Source organism: Alligator mississippiensis, chromosome 1 (assembly GCF_030867095.1).
Source record: "Alligator mississippiensis isolate rAllMis1 chromosome 1, rAllMis1, whole genome shotgun sequence".
Classification (NCBI taxonomy): Eukaryota; Metazoa; Chordata; order Crocodylia; family Alligatoridae; genus Alligator; species Alligator mississippiensis.
The window spans coordinates 118,442,366-118,460,279 of NC_081824.1; the positions used below are offsets into that span (position 1 = coordinate 118,442,366).

Sequence of the window (17,914 nt, forward strand, 5' to 3'; positions counted from 1 at the left end):
CTAGTTATACAATTAAAGTCGTGAGTCAAACCAAATTCTACCAGCAGCTTTGGGAATATTTAAGAAAAAGACATAGGCATCTACAGCAGTAAAATTATGTGATCAGGGGATGGGAAGGGGAGTGAGAGGAAGCAAACTCTCTTTCCTATCTGCTTTCTTTTCCCTTATTGAGAAATACATAGTTAAAGCAGCTCCCATGATTCCCCTCAAAATGCATCTCTATAGTCCCCTATTCCTGCGCAAATTTTGTTTGATGGGGAGAAAATGTAATGTCATATACATATTTGGCAGCTGTATTTACACACCTTTCCAATTTTTTCAGTCCCACTAGCTAGAATACCGTTCTTAAAGTAGTTACGAGCTGTTTGTCTAGCCAGGCTGTGCCTTTGTTCTTGTCTAAACTTCAAGGGAAACTGGAAAAACCTGTTAGCTTGCCTTATTTTGTGTTCCTCTCCCATTGGCAGATGTGGGCAGTAGACATGTAAACAAGGTGGTGCCTTACCTACGTATGTGATGCTGCTTTACTTTAACCACAGCTGCCTTTGTTCATTATCCCACATGCTTTCACTGGGCTTGCAAAGGGCTCAGCAGTTAGTCCAACAGTTAAATTTCACTTTTATCTTATGGAACAGTTTTCTATAACATTATATATTTTGTTTGTAATTGAAGCAAAGGAAGAGTGATTTTATTTGACTGCGGTCCAACCTTTAAAATAATATTTTGCAGTCTTCACAAAGGAGCCCTTCAGTGTACTGTGCACAGTTAAGTTTTGTTGTGCCATGCAGTTTGTTTGCATGCAGGAAATAATTTAGCTTTTCTTTTTCTTTTCTTTTTCAGTAGATCTTGACAGAGTTGTTTAAATCAAGATCTATCACAAAATAACAAGTTAGTGCTGAAAGGAACTAAGGTGGAAGGAAAGGGTCAGTCCATCTTTTTATTTCTCTTAGGCTTTCATTGATACCAGAACAAGTAAACTAAGGATGGGTCAACTGTGTGGAAAGTGCATGAAGCTGCTGCAGGACTTCGTGTCCTTTGTAAAGAGAATGTCCTCAAGTCTGGTGCAGAGAATTAAGGAGTGCTTGGTTATGATAAGTGAATGCTCTTGCTTAAAACGAAATGGCTCTGAAGCCAGGCAGCTATACCAACCTGTCCTTCAGCCACATGAAAAGGAAACTGCACAAGAATTTCTGCAACACATAGAAACAGGTGAGGAAAGTAATTTTTTTTGCGCGTTTGGAAGGGAGAAATTTTTCCTGCATGTTGACAACAGGCAACGGATTGAACTGCTGTTCTGGCTTGGGGTTGTTCAGTTCAGTGTTGTAGTGCAGTGATAGACCTACAGAATTTGTCCTTCTCCGTTTGGGAAATCCAGGGGTCAAATTGGAATAAGAGCTGGATACAAATGATCAGTAGCTTTCTATTATGCCACAGGTGCAAATGCATAACGTAATTTGTACACAAAAACATTTTTTATATTACAAGGATTTCTAGAAATTTAAATTAAAAATGTACTGGGTTATTCATTTTAAAGAAGACTCAGAGTCTTTGTTTTGTTTTCCTTTTCCATTTACTGGAATTACAGAATGACCCAGCTCTTTACTGATCCAAGTACAAATTAGGTACAGGTACGTGACAGGATTTGAGCAAGTGTTGTTTTAGGAAAATATTTTGCTTTAGAATTCAGAGAAAAATTAATTTAATAGAGCTACTGTGTTCAATTAGATTCAGACCAGTTTTCCAGGAAACTCATCAACTAATCTGTTTCCTGCCACATACTTTATCAGGTCTATTAATTTACCAGATGATAAGATCAGTGAGCTATGACCTTTTAAATTGCATTGCATTTCTGGGTACCATAAACAGCTCTCCATTCACATGGTTTCTGAAGATCCTTTCTCATGGCACCTAAATCTGGTGGTAGGTATTAGTTCAAGATTTAAGATTTGACTAGACTGCTAGTCATAGGTGTTGCTGTACCTAAATACTTTTAAGGGTCTCATTGCCCACTGCCTTGTATTTGATAGAATACCAAATGCTACTAGATCTAGAAGGGTAAATGCTTTCTACAAGTATAAATGGCTACATAACATCCAAGACAGTGGATAATTTTGCTTTGGGGGTTATAATCCCATAAATTTCCTAAGACTTTGATGGAGGAAATGGTATAAGCTTCTGATAAAGATGACTGAACTATTTCAAAATGCATGGTGCTTGCTAGTAGTAACTGCACTAAGAATTTACAGAGTAGTACCCATTTAAATCAGGGGAATTATAACAAAGAAACTTGCATAAGTAAAATCAGAATTAGGCTCATTAATGTCTTCACCCAGCTTTGAGAGAGGAGCAAAGTCCTGACTTTTATGAAAAAAGAAACCCAACGACTGATTGTTCAAGAGACCAACTTACCTTACAAGAAGAAAAATATTTGAAAAACTGGTAATGTCAGAGTGATGCTGTAGCCATGATGGTCCAGGATTTATGTGAGGGGCAAGGATTTTGTGGGGGGTTATGTCTTTTATTAGACAAAATGCAGGGTTGGAATAAAGTTAGATGAGCTTTTGAATGCAAGACATTTATCAGGCCTGAGAAGGCAAGCAAATAAGCACAATGAATATAAAGAGCTGGGAGTAGAGCCAAGAGTGAAAACTGGGAAAGTCAAGTAATTTGTATATTTTCTCCAGAGCAAAGTTAGTTTGCTACTATTGTCAGGACTATAGTCTAGATTCTCCTCCCAAATCACCTCTGGCAGGAGACCAAACATGGAGAATTTCCACTTAGCGAGGATTTGTTTGAAAGACAGAGGCTTGTTTCTCATGGAATTTGCATTGCAATGTTTGAGACTTTCACAACCAACTGGATCACAGGTGTCAAACTAGCCTGCTGCCCTGGGACAGATCTGATCTGCTGTGGCTTCAGCATGGGGTGGCCTTGGTGGCAATGCTGGTGGCAGCTCTGGCTCCTCTCCAATGCAGACAGTAGTGGTGGCAGCTCCAGCTCCTACTGTATGCTGCATGCCCCTTGCCAGAGCTAGAGCTGCTGCTGTTGCCCTGGGCCTTGTGCCACAGTGGTAGCACATGGGGTACATGGCTCTGACAGCTCCAGCTCTGGCTTTGGCATGGGGCAGGCAGCACATGGCAGCATCAGGTCTGTTGACTGAGGAGGTAGAGATGCGTCAGCAGTGATAAATGAAGCAGCTGGAAGTTGACCGGGATTTCACCCTCCTGCTGCCAATCACCATGTCCCCTGGGGCCCAAGAGCCCTGGATTCTTCTGCAGGCCACTCCACTAGCCATGCCCCACAACTTCCAGAGGCCCACTGATAACTCAGTGGGCCAGATACAGCAGCTTCATGGGCCATCTGTTGACACCCCCGAACTAGAGCATTTAGCTATGCAACTTCCACTGTAGGAAAGTCTGTATTGAGTCAGGCACAGCATCAGAATCGGGAACTATTCCTAAAAGAGGCTATTTCATTTAATATCTCAGGACTTATTACAACAAGTACCCAAGTAATTGTGTCAGTGTAGTCAGTCTTACAGATCTCTACCTATGTCTGTATTTCAGCCTTCAGGTGCTTAGAAGGCTGCAGGAAGAACTCACTATATTTTCTAAGGTTCACCTCATGCATTTATAAGCACAGCATTCTTCATTTTGCTACAGTTCAGAACTTCAGCTTTAGCTTTATTCAAGCACAGACCAGGTTGATTTTTGAAAGGCCCTAACTTGGCCTCCAGTTTTGTCTGTAAGGTTGTGTGATTAGTGACAGGCACCAATGATGTAGGGCATGTCTGCACTTGAAAGTTGCTGGAGGTTTTGTGTATCTGTGAAGTGATCTGTAACAGCTCTTGCATAAGTGTCATGCCTACACTGCATTGTTTTCTGGTAATTAAGCTATTTTCACCATGGAGGCTACATAGCACACTGTTATTTCAAAATAAGCTCTCAGCATTTTGCTCACATATCCTGCAGCAGCTTGTCTGTTGCCTTTTAAGCTTTCTGGGGTTTTTCATACTGTACATTGTGGCGTCCTTGCCAGAAGGCAGTGGGACCCCGGGGCACTGGGTCAAACTAAATAATTCCACGATTCCTCATTTCATCCCATTATGTCTTTTTTGTGAGCCAGAACCAGTTTTAAAGTTCTGCCAAGCAGCATGGAGAAAACCTCGGGGAGTGCTATGATCCACAGAGTGATTAATATATGCAGGATCCTGCAAGCATATCTAAAGCTGGGCAATGACTTCAGAATCAGGGGGATAAGGGCATCTGAGCAGGAGGAGGATGTTGGACTCAAGCCAGTCATTTGCCTAGATCTTTTCTTAGATCAGGTTTGCTAAGTAGAGTAAACTGCTTTTGCACTCACCCAACAAGCACTATCTAGTGGGATAGCTTAGTGCTGCAGACCTGGGATGACAAGATGTAGCAGCAGAACAAAACAGTCAAAAGCTACTATCCTAGAAATGTATGTAGGATTTGCCCAGTGCTACAGTGGGAAACATCTATATGAAAATTCTGCATAGCTTAGAGAAGTATAACACTGTTTGGGAGCTTGCCACCACTGACTGCTGCTAGTCAGCAGGGCTAGGGACAGAAGGTACACCTAAACTGGTTTAAGGAATCAGAAACTGTTTTAAACCTGTAACAAAACATAAGCTCAGTGGACATAAATCAGTTTCAAAATGTCCCAAACTGGTTTAAGATAAACTGGGTTAAATGTAGTATCAGACATAACTGATTTGGGTCAAACTGGTTTATGGAACTTTTGTCCCAGACCTCTTCCTGGTTTAGGTTAAGTCAGAGTCCCCCAGCATCCCAGAATGCTTTTCATCCCTGGGCTGGGCTGTCTGCTCCAAAAAGCAGGGCTGGGCCCACTCCTCTCCTCCCTAGCCACAGCACTATTACTGTTCTGGCTGGGTGAGAAGCAGATGGGAGTCTGCCTGGCAGGGCACAGCAGCATCTGCCATGCTCCTCCTTATCCTCCCCTCACTGGTCACAGCTCAAGCAGAGATCCCTCTCTTCCCTCTTCCACAGCAGAGATGTCAGCAGCAGGGACCCAAGTCCTGTGTGTGTGTGTGTGTGTGTGTGTGTGTGTGTGTGTGTGTGTGTGTGTGTGTGTGTGTGTCTAATTTCAGTGGAACAGAGTCAGACAGAACAGTGTTCACTTAGGACTTTCTGGAACTAATCAGGTGTAACCCAGGTGGTACTCCAAGAGGTACCCCCTCTCCAGTTGAAGGGATCAAAACAGGTGCACAAGCACTATGGGAGGTGTAGGGACTCTCCTCCCCCTATAGAGCAGAGCCAGAGCACCAATGGGGACTTAACCATACACCTTTTAATGAGAGAACAGTAGTGGGAACATAACAGGCATAAACCAGGGGGTATAGGAGACACTACAGTGCCCCAAGGGGCAGGATTCAACAAAGGTTAGACACTTAGAATCATAGACATATTCATCCATTTGACAAAAGACAGGGTTAACACAAACAGCAAAACAAACAATGCGGGTTGGAGAAATATAAGAGGCACAAAAAACAAAATGTCAAATAACAAGGAATGTAGGGCCTAGGTACCTGCAGGGGGAGAAAGCACAATGTCCCCTTTTTACTGCAACAAGAATTTGCCCTTGCTACTTCACTCACCCCACCTAGGACTTGACCTCAGGTCTCCCCCATGGTAGGCAGAAACTCTACCACACAGCCACCAGTGCTTATATTACTTTAGGCTGCTAGGGGTCTTGACCTTTCCAGAGCCCTGGCCTCACATCAAGCTGCCTGGTCTCTTATTGGAGGAGCTGGAAGCAGAGCTGGGGGAACCCCTCAGGTCGCTGCTCAGATCCTTGCTGGAGCTGGGGAACCTCTCCTGCTGGACACAGCCTCTCATAGGGGATCCTGGAGCCCAGCAAGGAGCCTCTCCTGCCAGCTGCACACCATGCTGCTGAGGGCCCAACTGCTGCCTCCAAATCCCACTCCTTCAGGCTCTTCTGGGTCAACTGCTCCTGCCCTGCTGGCCTAGCTCTTGCCAGCTCTTTGAATCTCCTTCCTTGTGGTCCCTCACTGGTCTCCCTTGAGTCAGCCACGCTGCCCCTTTTATCCCCCTCCAGGTGACCTAAGGGGCCAATCAGGGGACACGGAGGGTGAGTCTCTGGGGCCTGATTGGTGTGGAAAGGGAATCCCAAGTCCTCCAATCATCTTTTACCCCTTCAAAACCCCTGGGCCAAATCATTACCAGATTGGTGCGGAAAGGGAATCCCAAGTCCTCCAATCATCTTTTACCCTTTCAAAACCCCTGGGCTAAGCCACTGCCAGCTAGTCCATCACACAGCGCTGCAGCCAGGCTGCTGCTTCCTGAGCAAGAAGCTGGTGGCTTGCAAATGCAAATTCACCCTGAAGGTAAGAAGAGCTTGAAACTAATGAAACAGATGCTTTTGTTTTCTTTTGTAGGGCTTCATGGACTGATAAGCCTTGTGTTCTGATAAGCTCCCTGCTGGCTTGCTTCAAAGCTGTCAAAGTGCAGGCATCTCAGAGGCAGTTCTGAGAGGCTTTGGTACCATTTAATTCCTGTCTACAGCTTCAGATAGCATGAAGAAACAGGGAGAGGCATGGTGACTGGTGGCTTCTGAGTCTGGGGGGGCACCAGTGGGGCACAACTGGGGGGTCCCCCAGCAGCCAACTGGCAATCGGGGGGGGGTCTGATATGCTGCCAGTGGAGCCAATTTTAGGGGGGGCATTAACGCTCTCCATGCCCCCCTACCAGCCGGAGTGCTCATTGTCAGGGGTGGCACCAGCACTCTCGGGGGGACACATGCCCCCCCCCCCATGTCCCCTTATGTGTTGCCTATGGGGAGAGGGATCCAGTATCATCAGCAGATGCATGGACTCCACACAAGCAGTTCCTCCCTCCCCACTTTGCCTCAGAGTGCTAGCTAGGGACCAGGGCCTGGCAATACTCCCTGCCCCCTGAGGGGGGTGTGTGTGTGTGTGGGGGGGGGGGGTGTTAGACTAACCTGCAAAGATTGAATCAATTCAGGCTTAGACTTTTTGACAATCTGTCCCTAGCCCAGCTGACCACTTAGTAGATCAACCAACAAGGCTGTTGCAATGGTAAGGGTTGCTGCTGTCATGACGCTGAGCAATGTACAGGAAATTATTGATGGGTTTGTATAGATAGAATTCCCAAATTGTACAGGGGCTAGTTATGGGACCAACAAGTCTATACTTTGCCCTCACACCAATTTCAGATTTCATCAACAGAAAAAGAATATTTCTTCATAGGTCTTTCAGGCTAGGTTGAGTATGTGGAGTGTTCACTAATATTAATGTGGGGTAATCTGAGAAGATCTACAATAACAAAGTCTTCAGAAACTCTGGCCTGTTGTCTTCAGTGAGAAATGGAACTTTTGCTTTGATGATCTGTATTGACTGTCAGAATAGGGTAGTATCCCAGTCTTGGTAAAGGCAAGCCCATGTTATATGCTTCTTACTAAGAACCGTTCCCCCTTCTTGGAGAAACAAGGCAATATCACTGGACAAATACTTTATATGACAACAAAATAATCTCTTTATCCATACTGTTATCCAGAGGTAGTATCTCCTTGGAAATATCAGAAGCAAACCCACAAAGAGATGCCCAATAGAAACTGTGTGTTAACATTTTCCCACCAAAGTAACCCTACCTATAGAGAGTAAGATTCTCTGACCTGTTCCAGCAGACTGGTAACCTGTGTCCCAATCGATCCTGTCCCAATCAATCTTCTTCATGTTCTCGGAAGCTGTATTGTCACTTGAGCTCAGAAACCTGAATCCCTGGTACTTTTGTGGAGACTCATTCCAGTCTTTGGGACTGTTACATTAGTCTGGATTGTCCTGCTGGCCCCAAGCTGCTTTCTGTCTCTCTGTTGTAGCCATCTAGCACACACCAAAACTTCCTGCACTGCAACAGCATGCTTATTATCTGCTTTCCCCCAGGCCAGGTGACTGGCCCAGAGTCACCCAGGGAACCCAACACTGTTTTTCTTCCAACTCTAGGCTCTCTGGCTCAGATAGATGGGCACTGCCCTGGAAGGGAGGGGGGCCTTGGGCTCTTCCTCTGCCCTCAGTGGGTGTACCCATAGCGTATTGCCCCCAGAAGCTCTCCCACTGCTTCTACAGAAGTTCTCACACAATCCTGGTGACATACTAAGGAGGGGAGTGGGGTGAAGGGTGAGACATTAGTGAGATCCTGGGCACAGAAGCAAGAAGGTAGATTTTAAGAAATGAGCCAAGGTGGTGAAAATGTGGCTGGAATTGCAGATATGGGATTGTCACGACAGGGTCCTCGCAGAGGGCTGTGATCTCCTTAAGGTCCCTCGCTCCGTGTCAGGCCAGCCCAAGACACCCTCTAGTTCTCGCCCGCCACGTCTTTGATGGTAAATATAATGATGGGAGGCTGCCTTGTGTTTTCCCTGGGCACGGCTACTCGGGACCTCTGTCCCCGCGGTTCTTCCGGACCCCCTGGGGGTCTCCCGATATGGTGGGTGTTCCCCAGACACCCTAGCCTTGTGGGCTATGCATGGCTCCTACCAACCCCTAATACCACACCCCAAGCCTCGCAGATGTGATAGACGTTGTCGGGTCTGTACACCCACTTCCTGGGCCTCCTCTAAAAGTGTAGCCCACGCTGGGCTCCCTCTCTCGTGCCCAGCCTCTTGCTGGGACTCTCTAGCGGGCCTCCGGTCCTATGGGCCAACCGCACGGGCACCCTCTCTGACCCTGGCTCACCGCACTGCTACTCCCTGTCTTCTCGGGGCAACCGCAGCGCCCTGCCTTGGTCCGAGGGGTGTTACCGCACTAGCCTGCGGCCGGGCTCGCTATGCCCGTCTTGGGCTTCTCAGTAATTGCCCCTCTCTCTAGGGCTCCTCAGTATGGCGCTCCCCCCTCTTTGGGGCTCGCCGTGCCCACTCTGGGCTACTCAATAATACCGCCCCTTTCCCGGGGCCGGGGTCTGTGTTCCCCCACACGCAATCCGGGGTCTAGGTCCCCGTCCGTAACCTACGGGTTGCGCCTGCGACCCACTGGCCGCGCTCCTCGCCGCCAGTTGCTCACGCACTGGCGTGTGAGCTGCGCCTTCCCCGGCGCTATGCAAATAATACGCCCTCTTGGCGCTAGGGCACCCCACACTCTCTGGGGTCCCTGTGATTGAGGCCTCCTCCAACCCCTACAGCCTCACCCAAGCCTCCGGGTGTAATAACACAAACACAAAGCAAAACCACAAGCCTCTAGGCTGTAACATAACCACAAGCTGCATGGCCATAACTCATTATCATAGCTCGAGCCTCCAGGGCTATCATGAGCTGTACTTGCAACTCAGGCTCCTTCCCAGATCTCAGCTGAGGGAGCTTCTGCCTCTCTGGCTGCTGGCAGAGAACTGCCAGCCTGGCTTCGGCCCTGGGCTTTATAAGGGCCAGGCCCTGCCCCCTACAGGCAGCTGGCTCCCCTTAGTTGCTCCGGCAACCCACAGCTGTGCTCAATTAGCTCTGCCAGGGCTCTCTCCCTGGCAGTTTCTCCTCTCTAGGAGCAGGCACTAAGGTGCCCTGCGACAGGGATTCACTTATAAATTTAGAGTTGTTTTGCTAATGAAGTACTTATTTCCTTCTCTGAATAGGTCACTTAAAAGAATCCCCATTTGATTAATTCATCATTTATCTAAAACCATTCCTCTGGCATTTAATTTTTCAAATGAGTTATCTCTCTTGCATAAAGCTCTGGGATACTTTCTGCTTTCTCTTTAGACTTTGAAAAGCAAGTAATTTGATTTTATACCATGTAGACTTTCAAATGTATCTTTGTCTCTTCTGTTTCCTGGATTCCTTTGGTTTTGTTGTCTTAGAGGTAGGTCATAAACAGTTGATGCTGCCTGTTCATACTGTAAAAACATGACTGTTAAGGCATCTGCACTAAATGATATATTAGTCACCTTGCATGTTTTTGAAGGCTCTTTCTTTTATAAACAAGATCTTTTTCTGTTGTATTTGTGAATGGTTTCACTGGTTATATTGGATTAGTATGTCCCAGCACCTAGTGATACAATCAAAGAGGTAAGATATCAGCAAACCTTTCCTTTAGAGAACTCCATCTTGAAGCTGGCTTGTGCAGTGATGGCAAAATTTGCATCTAGAATTGTATATGAAGTTGGATGTGGAAGGAAAAGAAGGTTGATGCTAATTAAAGTTCATTGCAGTTGGTGGCATGCTTATGTTTTCACTCCCCTCATAGTATGGAAATAACTCTTCTATAGTTATGACCTGTTAATGAAAGTCTTTCTTCCCATTTTTGTTTGGTCTCACTGCTGTGATTCATTCCATTTACCTGTCTCACTTAAAAAAAAAACCAAGGTAGGTCTCTCCAGTTCTGTGTTCTCTTGGTTTCCCTTCTACTTAGTCATCCTTTATGACTGCTGCTAACTTACTTTGGGCCAATTCCCCTCCTCTATGGATGAAGTTCTCAGCTCTCTGATCTTTCTGTCTCTCTGTTAGTCATCCTTCTTTCTTTTAACCTTGATTTTTGTAAACCTATTAATAATATTAAACTTAATTAGTAGTATTTTCTTACTACTAGTTTCACAACTCTGTTCTCTTTGTCTGGGTGAATTCTAATCTCTCCAGAGTCCAGCTTGTGTATGATGTAGCTGTGTGACTTTGCATGTGTAACAAAGTGTGATCACATCCTTCCCATGCAGTTTCACTGATTTACCACTTGTACATTTAAGACTGTGTTGATTTATGAATCCTCTGCATCTCATAGGTTAATTTCTCTGTTATGCCTAAATGTCATTGCTCATTTACAAATGGTCTACTTCTGTCCTTCCATATGATTACACAGCTACTAATGTGAGAACATTTTCTTTTGCAATTCCCATAATCAATGAATGCCTGCCTGTATCCCTGAATCTTGTCACTTCTCACTAAAATCTAACCTACAAACATCTTTCCTCTCTTCCTTTTTATCTCTACTTTTTAATTCTGTACTTTGTTTTGAGTCATTAGCTCAGAGTTGCTATAGAAATTGTGTTTCTAAAGTATGTGTTCTACTTCCATTAACATGTAGGCAGCAGTGCATGAAATCGTACATCTCGGGTGCGTTTACATGTGCAATTAATGTGAAGCAGTAAACTCCAGAGTTTGATGATTGAGTGACTGAATCACTCTGGAGTTTATTGCTCCAGAGTTTATTGTGCCAGGGTGTATCATTTGAATGTGCACCCAGGAGCAATAAACTCTGGAGAAATAAACTTCTGAATTTATTGCTATTTGAACATACACCTGGGATCACAGCACATTGAGCTGGGTTGGAGCAGCCCCAGGTAGCAGGGGACCCAAAGGGTTATCCTGCCAGCCTGGGCTATTCCCCCTGGCTCAACAGGCTGCAGAGGGGCTGGCTGGGGCAGGAGGGTGCTTCATCATGAAGTTAGCTGACAGGTAGCCCCTGAACCAAAGCACCTTTGTGCCCCAGATACCTGGGGCAGCATTTACATGTGCGCTGTTGTGGAGTTTTTTACTCCACAGAAAGATAGTACTAGTACAAGTACTATCCTGCTGCAGAGTAAATTAGTTTACTCTAACCTAATAGGGGTGCACATGTAGATTCTGAGACATTTACTGCTCAGTGAACATCTTGTGTAGGCGTGCTCCTTTTGTTCTCCTTTCTGTAATATAGGTATGTTGTGACAAAAGGTCCAGCAGAGATGTTTATTCTTGGTGGGATATTGATAACCTTGTGTGGGATGATTTGCCATAGAACAATCTTTCAGCTTTATTGTTCTGAAACTGGTTACCTGGAACATCATGGATTTGCTTTGGATAATCCTAATGTTAATTAAGATAATATTCTTCTCACCTCCCCCACTTAGAACTAATAAAGGACAGTCTGCAGAATTAATAAAGGACAATCTCAGGATCTATCAGTGGTTTAGATATAGGGGTTGGGAGAACTGGGGCTATTTTGGCACATGGTCAAGTCCTGCTGCCCTAGGATATGAAGGATATATAAAGGATATGAAGCAACTTCACAGAGGGAACCTTGAAGTCTTTCTCCCACTTGAGCATCTCCTATGAATTTGACCGTAAGAGAGGGCAGAGCAGCTCTCATTTCTATGCAGACAGACAAGGAGGACTCACAAACACTTTTACAGATTCCTTTGTCCTCAGAGGGAGCTGTAAATTGGCATTTGAGGGTAGGTTTGGATCTGAAGCAGGACTTCCTGGTTGGTAATGAAGTTATTAAACTGCTGTAACCAGTGCCATATAACAAGATCTGTATTAGGGGTAGAGGAAGATTTGGTTTGGTTTCCATTTCCCCATCTCTTATTCACCATAAATACACAGACAGCTCAGAGATTCAGTCACTCAGTAATCAAGCATGCCAGCCCAAGAAGTTTCCTTTTATCATTTTTTTAATTCTCTCACAACCTATCCTTCCGTAGTTGTTGAAAATTTTCAGTAACTGAAACTGATCTTAAAACAAATAAATGCTTATCTAAATCCCAGTTAATCCAGAGGGCAGGAGTTTGTTATACTTAAAGTGCATACAACCTCAAATGACTTTAGTTAATAGTTGACTCATGTACTGAAGCATGAAAGTTTATATACCTTATGTCCTTTTTATCTTGTCAAAAATAGTAAATTCTTGCAATTCAAATAAATCTTTCATTCACTGTGCTAAAGTCTTAGCTAAAATATGTCTTGTGGTAATGTCATGGACTAATTGTGCACTGTAAATGTACTTGCTGTTCAGCAGTGTTTATCATTTGGCGTTGTTTGGATAGTAGGCCTGTGCGAAGCAGCAAGTATTCGCTTCGGATTCAGATTTGGCTGATTCGGAGGGACAGTAATTCAATTCGGAGATTCAAATCACTGTCCCAATTCAATTTGGCCGAATAGGATCCCAAGATTCAGCACTGCTTCAGAGATGCAGCCATGGACTAAACAGGCAGTAGTCCTCATCAGACTGGACACAGCTGCCTTCAGTTGGAAAGCCTGTTGTGATGGGCAGAGTGGGGAGGGAAAGGGCATGGGGAATGGGGGGAATTGGGGCTGGGGCTGGGACAAGCTGCCCAGCCGGGGCGGGGAGGTGCAGAACTCGGGGAGGGGAATGGGGGGAGTGGGGGATGCGGGCACAGCAGCGCTGGGAGTGGGGGCAATGCCCTGCTGCTGCTTGCCCAGCCAGGGCGGGGAGGGGGATGATGCAGGCGCGGCTCACTCTGGGCGGAAGGGGGCAAGCAGCAGCAGGGCATAGCCTACTCTATCAGAGCTGAATCTTTTCCAAATCGATCCAGAGGCTTCCAATTCAATTCAGACCTTTTAATTGGTCTCTCAGTTCAATTTGGATTCGGAGATTTGGCCACCAAATTGGGCCGAATCTCCTCTGAATCGAATCAGATACCGAACCTTCACACAGCCGTATTGGATAGCTTCTTTTTCTCTCCTCTGCTGTACTCCAGCATTATAAAACTGTACTTTAGTTTTTTTCAGGAATGGTTTAAATTACTGAAGGTAATTATATAGAACAAGAACTCTACTGATATGGGGAATTATCCTATTCAATGGCAGGTAGATTTACCCTGAGAATTTGAGTCTGAGGCAAGTCTACAGGCTGTCTGTATTTCACTCAATCTCTTTCCATAATAGTAGAACACAGCACTTAATGGGAAATTAAAAAAAATAAATTTCATATGTTCAGTAAGTTTTTCTGTTATAAGAAAAATAAACACTTCCATACAATGCATAGATAATTGAAGGAACCAATTGTTACAAGATAAAATTTAACCAAGCATCAAGTCCAATTAAGAAACAATTAGGAATGAAATGAACAATATTTTCTATATAAATTTGACATGATAATAAGTGTTTGCTACCACCAACTGCCTACACTCCAGAAAAGACTTTTCCAGGGCAGGTTATTCTGGATGATGGAATTTATCAAATCTTCTGAAATCACTGGTACCGGACAGTGTTGGAGATGCGATACCAAATTAGATGGAACATCAATTTCTTTCAGCATGGCACACCTTAACGTTTATGTTTCAGATTTCCAGCTGCTGTCAGTTCCTGGGATTTTTTAACTCCTAATAAACTAAATAATTTCAGGTGTATTTTATCTTGTGTTTTCACTGTACATGCTACAGGTTTTGAATTGTCACTGCTTGGAAAGAACTCTCTGGAGGCTCTGAGAACGTTGGCATTTTCAGAAAACCCTGGCTTGCAACAGTCTGCTGCACTCTATTACTTACACCTGAGCCAACACTGTAAGTTATCCCTATTCAGTGCACTTGAAAATTTTCACATAATTTTAACTGACCCAAAAGTACCTTTTTCCAAACTGTTAAACTCCTGAACAAACTTGATATTATTTGAAATGAAAATGCCGTCATAGCCTCAACCGTGCAGGGTATTCTGTGTAATTCTGTTTCTATGTTATAAGAAGAAAATCATGGTGCCCCTAAAAGAACTCTGGTACTTCTGTAAAAAATCATTACATGATGTCACTAGAAACTGTGTGTATGCTGAACCCCCAGAAGTTACACAGCCAAACACACTGGGAGACAGTGGAGAAAACATCCTGCTAGAACTGTGGAGCCCTTTCCAGATGATAGAGAATCAGGAGTGGATTTAGGTGCAAGCTAAGTAAGCTACAACATAGGGCCTCACATTATGAGGGGACTCCTTTCTGTTAGAATAATATACTTTTTTGGTAATGCTATGGGGCCTCTTAAGTTTAACATAATTTAGGGCCCCAGCATGTCATAATCCAGCCCTGTAGGGAACATTCAGAAGCAAGACAATCCACGCTTGCTCCACAGAAGCAGATGGGATAGCCCATGGACAGGAAACAAGAGGCAGCAGAGGACTGCTGGCCCAAAGCTGCATACTGAGGCTTCTCAGTACATCAATAGGAAGGGAACCCAGAATTTTGAGTAGTGCTTATGAAAGCATGGCAAGGGAAGCTATTCAGAAATTATAAGCAATGAGGGAACAGCAGAGGGAAAAACAGTAGGCAAATATTTTTTTCTACACAGTGGGTGTGTCTACATAAAACACTTTACTGCACAGTAGATTAGTCTACTGCTCAGTAAAGCTTCACTGTCTACATGTGCATACACTTACTGCACAGTACATTATTCTACTGTGCAGTTAGCTACTACCTATAAATATAGGCAGTAAATTAACTGTGCAGTAGATACTATGCAATAAAACATGTGTAGACACTGGCCAGGAGAAAATTTGCTCCCAGTCAGCGTAGCCAGCAGGGAACCACAGGGGTTAGGGAGCTCTCTGTCTGCGGTCCTGGGGTTGCTCAGCTTCCTGGCTCCCCCCAGGAGCTAGGAGCTCATCAGGGCCAGGATTAGAAAGCTCTCTGCCCCCTGCCCCTGATACCCACATGGAGTTGGCTGCACCAAGGAGTTAGTGGGTGCTGGGAATCTACGCAGAGCTGGCTGCTCTGCGGGGCAGGTGAGGGCTGGATTTCCAGCCCCCACATCCATCCCTGGACCAGCCAGCTTCATGCCGAGCAGAGCAGCTGCCAACAAGCCCCATGCCCTGCCTACCCTGCAGGAGGCTTACCCTCAGCTGCACCACACCCCAGACAGCTCCCAGCAAATGTCCTGCTTGGCAGGGGATTGCTAGCAGCTGTGTGTCTGAATGTCTATGGGGCCAGGAGAGCTCTGCCTACTGCAGAGGCAGCTCTCTCCTGGCTCTGTGCGCATCAGGTCCCCTCCTAATGTTCAGGGGGCCAGGAGACAGCTGCCGCTAGCTGGGCTAGCATGGGCAGTGGGAGTTGGGGGGTGCTGGCTGCTGCAGGAAGGCAGAGCAGAGTATGGGGCTACTCCCACTGGGAAAAAATCTGTTCCCAAAAGAGAGCACATGTAGACATGCTCCCCTGTAGGCTTACTGAGCAGTATTTTTACTGTGCAGTAAACCTACTTTGAATTAATAGCACATGTAGATGTGCCCAGTGAGTATTCAATGGTTTGTACATTAGAAAATGAATCAGCTTTTCCTCTGGTTTAAACCTGTGCAGCTTCTTGATTAAACAGCATTACATCTACACTTGGAGACTTGGCTTGATTTCATTACAGTTTAGGTGCTTCTTATCATTGAAGACTGGACACACTAAAATCTGACAGGGGGCAGAAGAGCTTCTTCGGTTTCTAGGTGTTGAAAGGTATAGTATCCAGTTATTAAAAGCGAGAGTGAGAATATTAGCTGGCTCTTTCAGTGGCACTGGAATCTGATTGAAGTGGAACAGCACCGTACTTGACTATGGTCACATCTCAGGCCTAATCATAAGCCACTTCTCAGACCTAAGAGACACTGCAGTGAATGCATTTCCTTTAATTTATGCAGTGATCAGCCAGCTGACTGAAGAACATTTGGAACCTTATTATGCTTTACTACAGTCCAGTGATGTAGAGGTTCAACAGATGTCTTCCTTGTCTCTTGTCAATTTTTTGCTGGAAGGAAACAGTAAGTAATTAACAATTTTCTCCTGTTCTTGGCAAAAGTAGGTATCTCTTTTCATCCAGACTAGATATACAGTTGGAGTAGCTGACCTGGCCCTGCCTTCTCATTGCCTAATTGAGAGGCCCTCCAGCTGTTGTTTCAACAACAAATAAAGTGTTTAGAATCTGACTTTTATACAGTGCTTGTTTGTCACTTTGAAATAACTGGATCTAGGTTTCACATTACTTAGAGAAAAGGGTGATTTATTTTTGTAAAGGTCACTTATTTTTGTGGTTAACAGAATGGCTTCACCCTGCCAAGACCATGGACCTCTGAGATGACACTGCAAGTCAAGGTCTTTCTATTTCCTGTGACAGCAGGCAAAACTTTCATCGAGAGGGTGGAGCAGTTCATGTTATCCTTCTAGGTGGTTATGCCACAGTAGACTTTCCACCACAAGAGAGCTTCAAAAAGAATGTAACTCCTTATTCTTTGGGGATATACTATAAACAGAGTAAGATGAGTAATAAGAAGTATCGAGTTTAATTAGAATCTATAATCTACAGCAACAGGATTATATAAAGTTAAATAGCAAGAAAATCTAAAAAAATTACTCTGTTAAGTTTGTTCTTGAATTAAGCCATTCTAGCCATATGCATCTTGTTGAATGCAAGATACATTTTGCATTGTGATATAAACTCCAAAGTATACTTTTTGCATGGCTAGGATGTATTAGCTATTCACTGTTGTATTTATTTGTGAATAGTAAACAGAGACCTAGTTGTCCAAATGGGTTTACTCGAGCTAATTCTGGAGCTTCTTGAGTTGGGGGATTCCACTGTCCAGTGTAACTCCTGCGCCTGCATAATGACCTTGGCTGCCTCAGGTGAGCATGAATCATTTTTGCTTTATTCACTGTAATGAACAAATTCAGCACTTGTATCACACGCCTACATGTGAAATAGCCTTCAGTTCTGTGCAGTCATGCGATGCATTAGAAAGTTCCAGTATTGACCCATCGATAAATTCAGTCTCTTGACACGTAAGGTTAATTCTCTGAGCAACAGGGAAGGAATCATGAAATCCATCCCTGTCAAAAATGTATTAAGTGCCACCTTAAAATCTATTAGGTTTTCTGCCCCCACTATTCCTATTGAAATGCAGTCCCATAACTCCACTGCTCTGGTAATTAGAAACCTTCTAATTTCCAGCCTAAATTTAATTCGTGGCCACATTATACCCATTTGTTCTTATGATGTTATCTTCTTGCTTCATGGTTCTGTTCCCTCTCTGCTGTTAATCCCCTGTCCAAAATATACATCTAGACAGCAATCATAGACCCTTTCACCCTCCATTTTTAGGCTAAACCAGGGCTGTCCAACTGGTGACCTGCGGGCTGCATGCAGCCTAAAAGGGTTAATCCTAGCAGCCCTTCTTTGCATCTGCT

At 44.6% G+C, this 17,914-nt stretch overlaps 1 protein-coding gene across 2 annotated transcripts in view; it reads left to right on the forward strand.

The window, feature by feature from the left end:
- Positions 1–547: 547 nt before the first annotated feature.
- Positions 548–17,914, forward strand: part of LOC102558480 (uncharacterized) — a 69,582-nt gene continuing 52,215 nt past the window's right edge. The window contains exons 1-5 of one of the 2 annotated variants that reach the window (XM_019479673.2): positions 548–761; positions 948–1,206; positions 14,154–14,273; positions 16,372–16,491; positions 17,234–17,353. In XM_019479673.2, coding sequence (XP_019335218.1) covers positions 981–1,206; positions 14,154–14,273; positions 16,372–16,491; positions 17,234–17,353 — 586 coding nt within the window. In that variant the 5' untranslated portion in view covers positions 548–761; positions 948–980. Of the gene's footprint in view, positions 1,207–14,153; positions 14,274–16,371; positions 16,492–17,233; positions 17,354–17,914 lie in introns of both variants that reach the window. The other variant, XM_019479675.2, reaches the window with a different exon arrangement.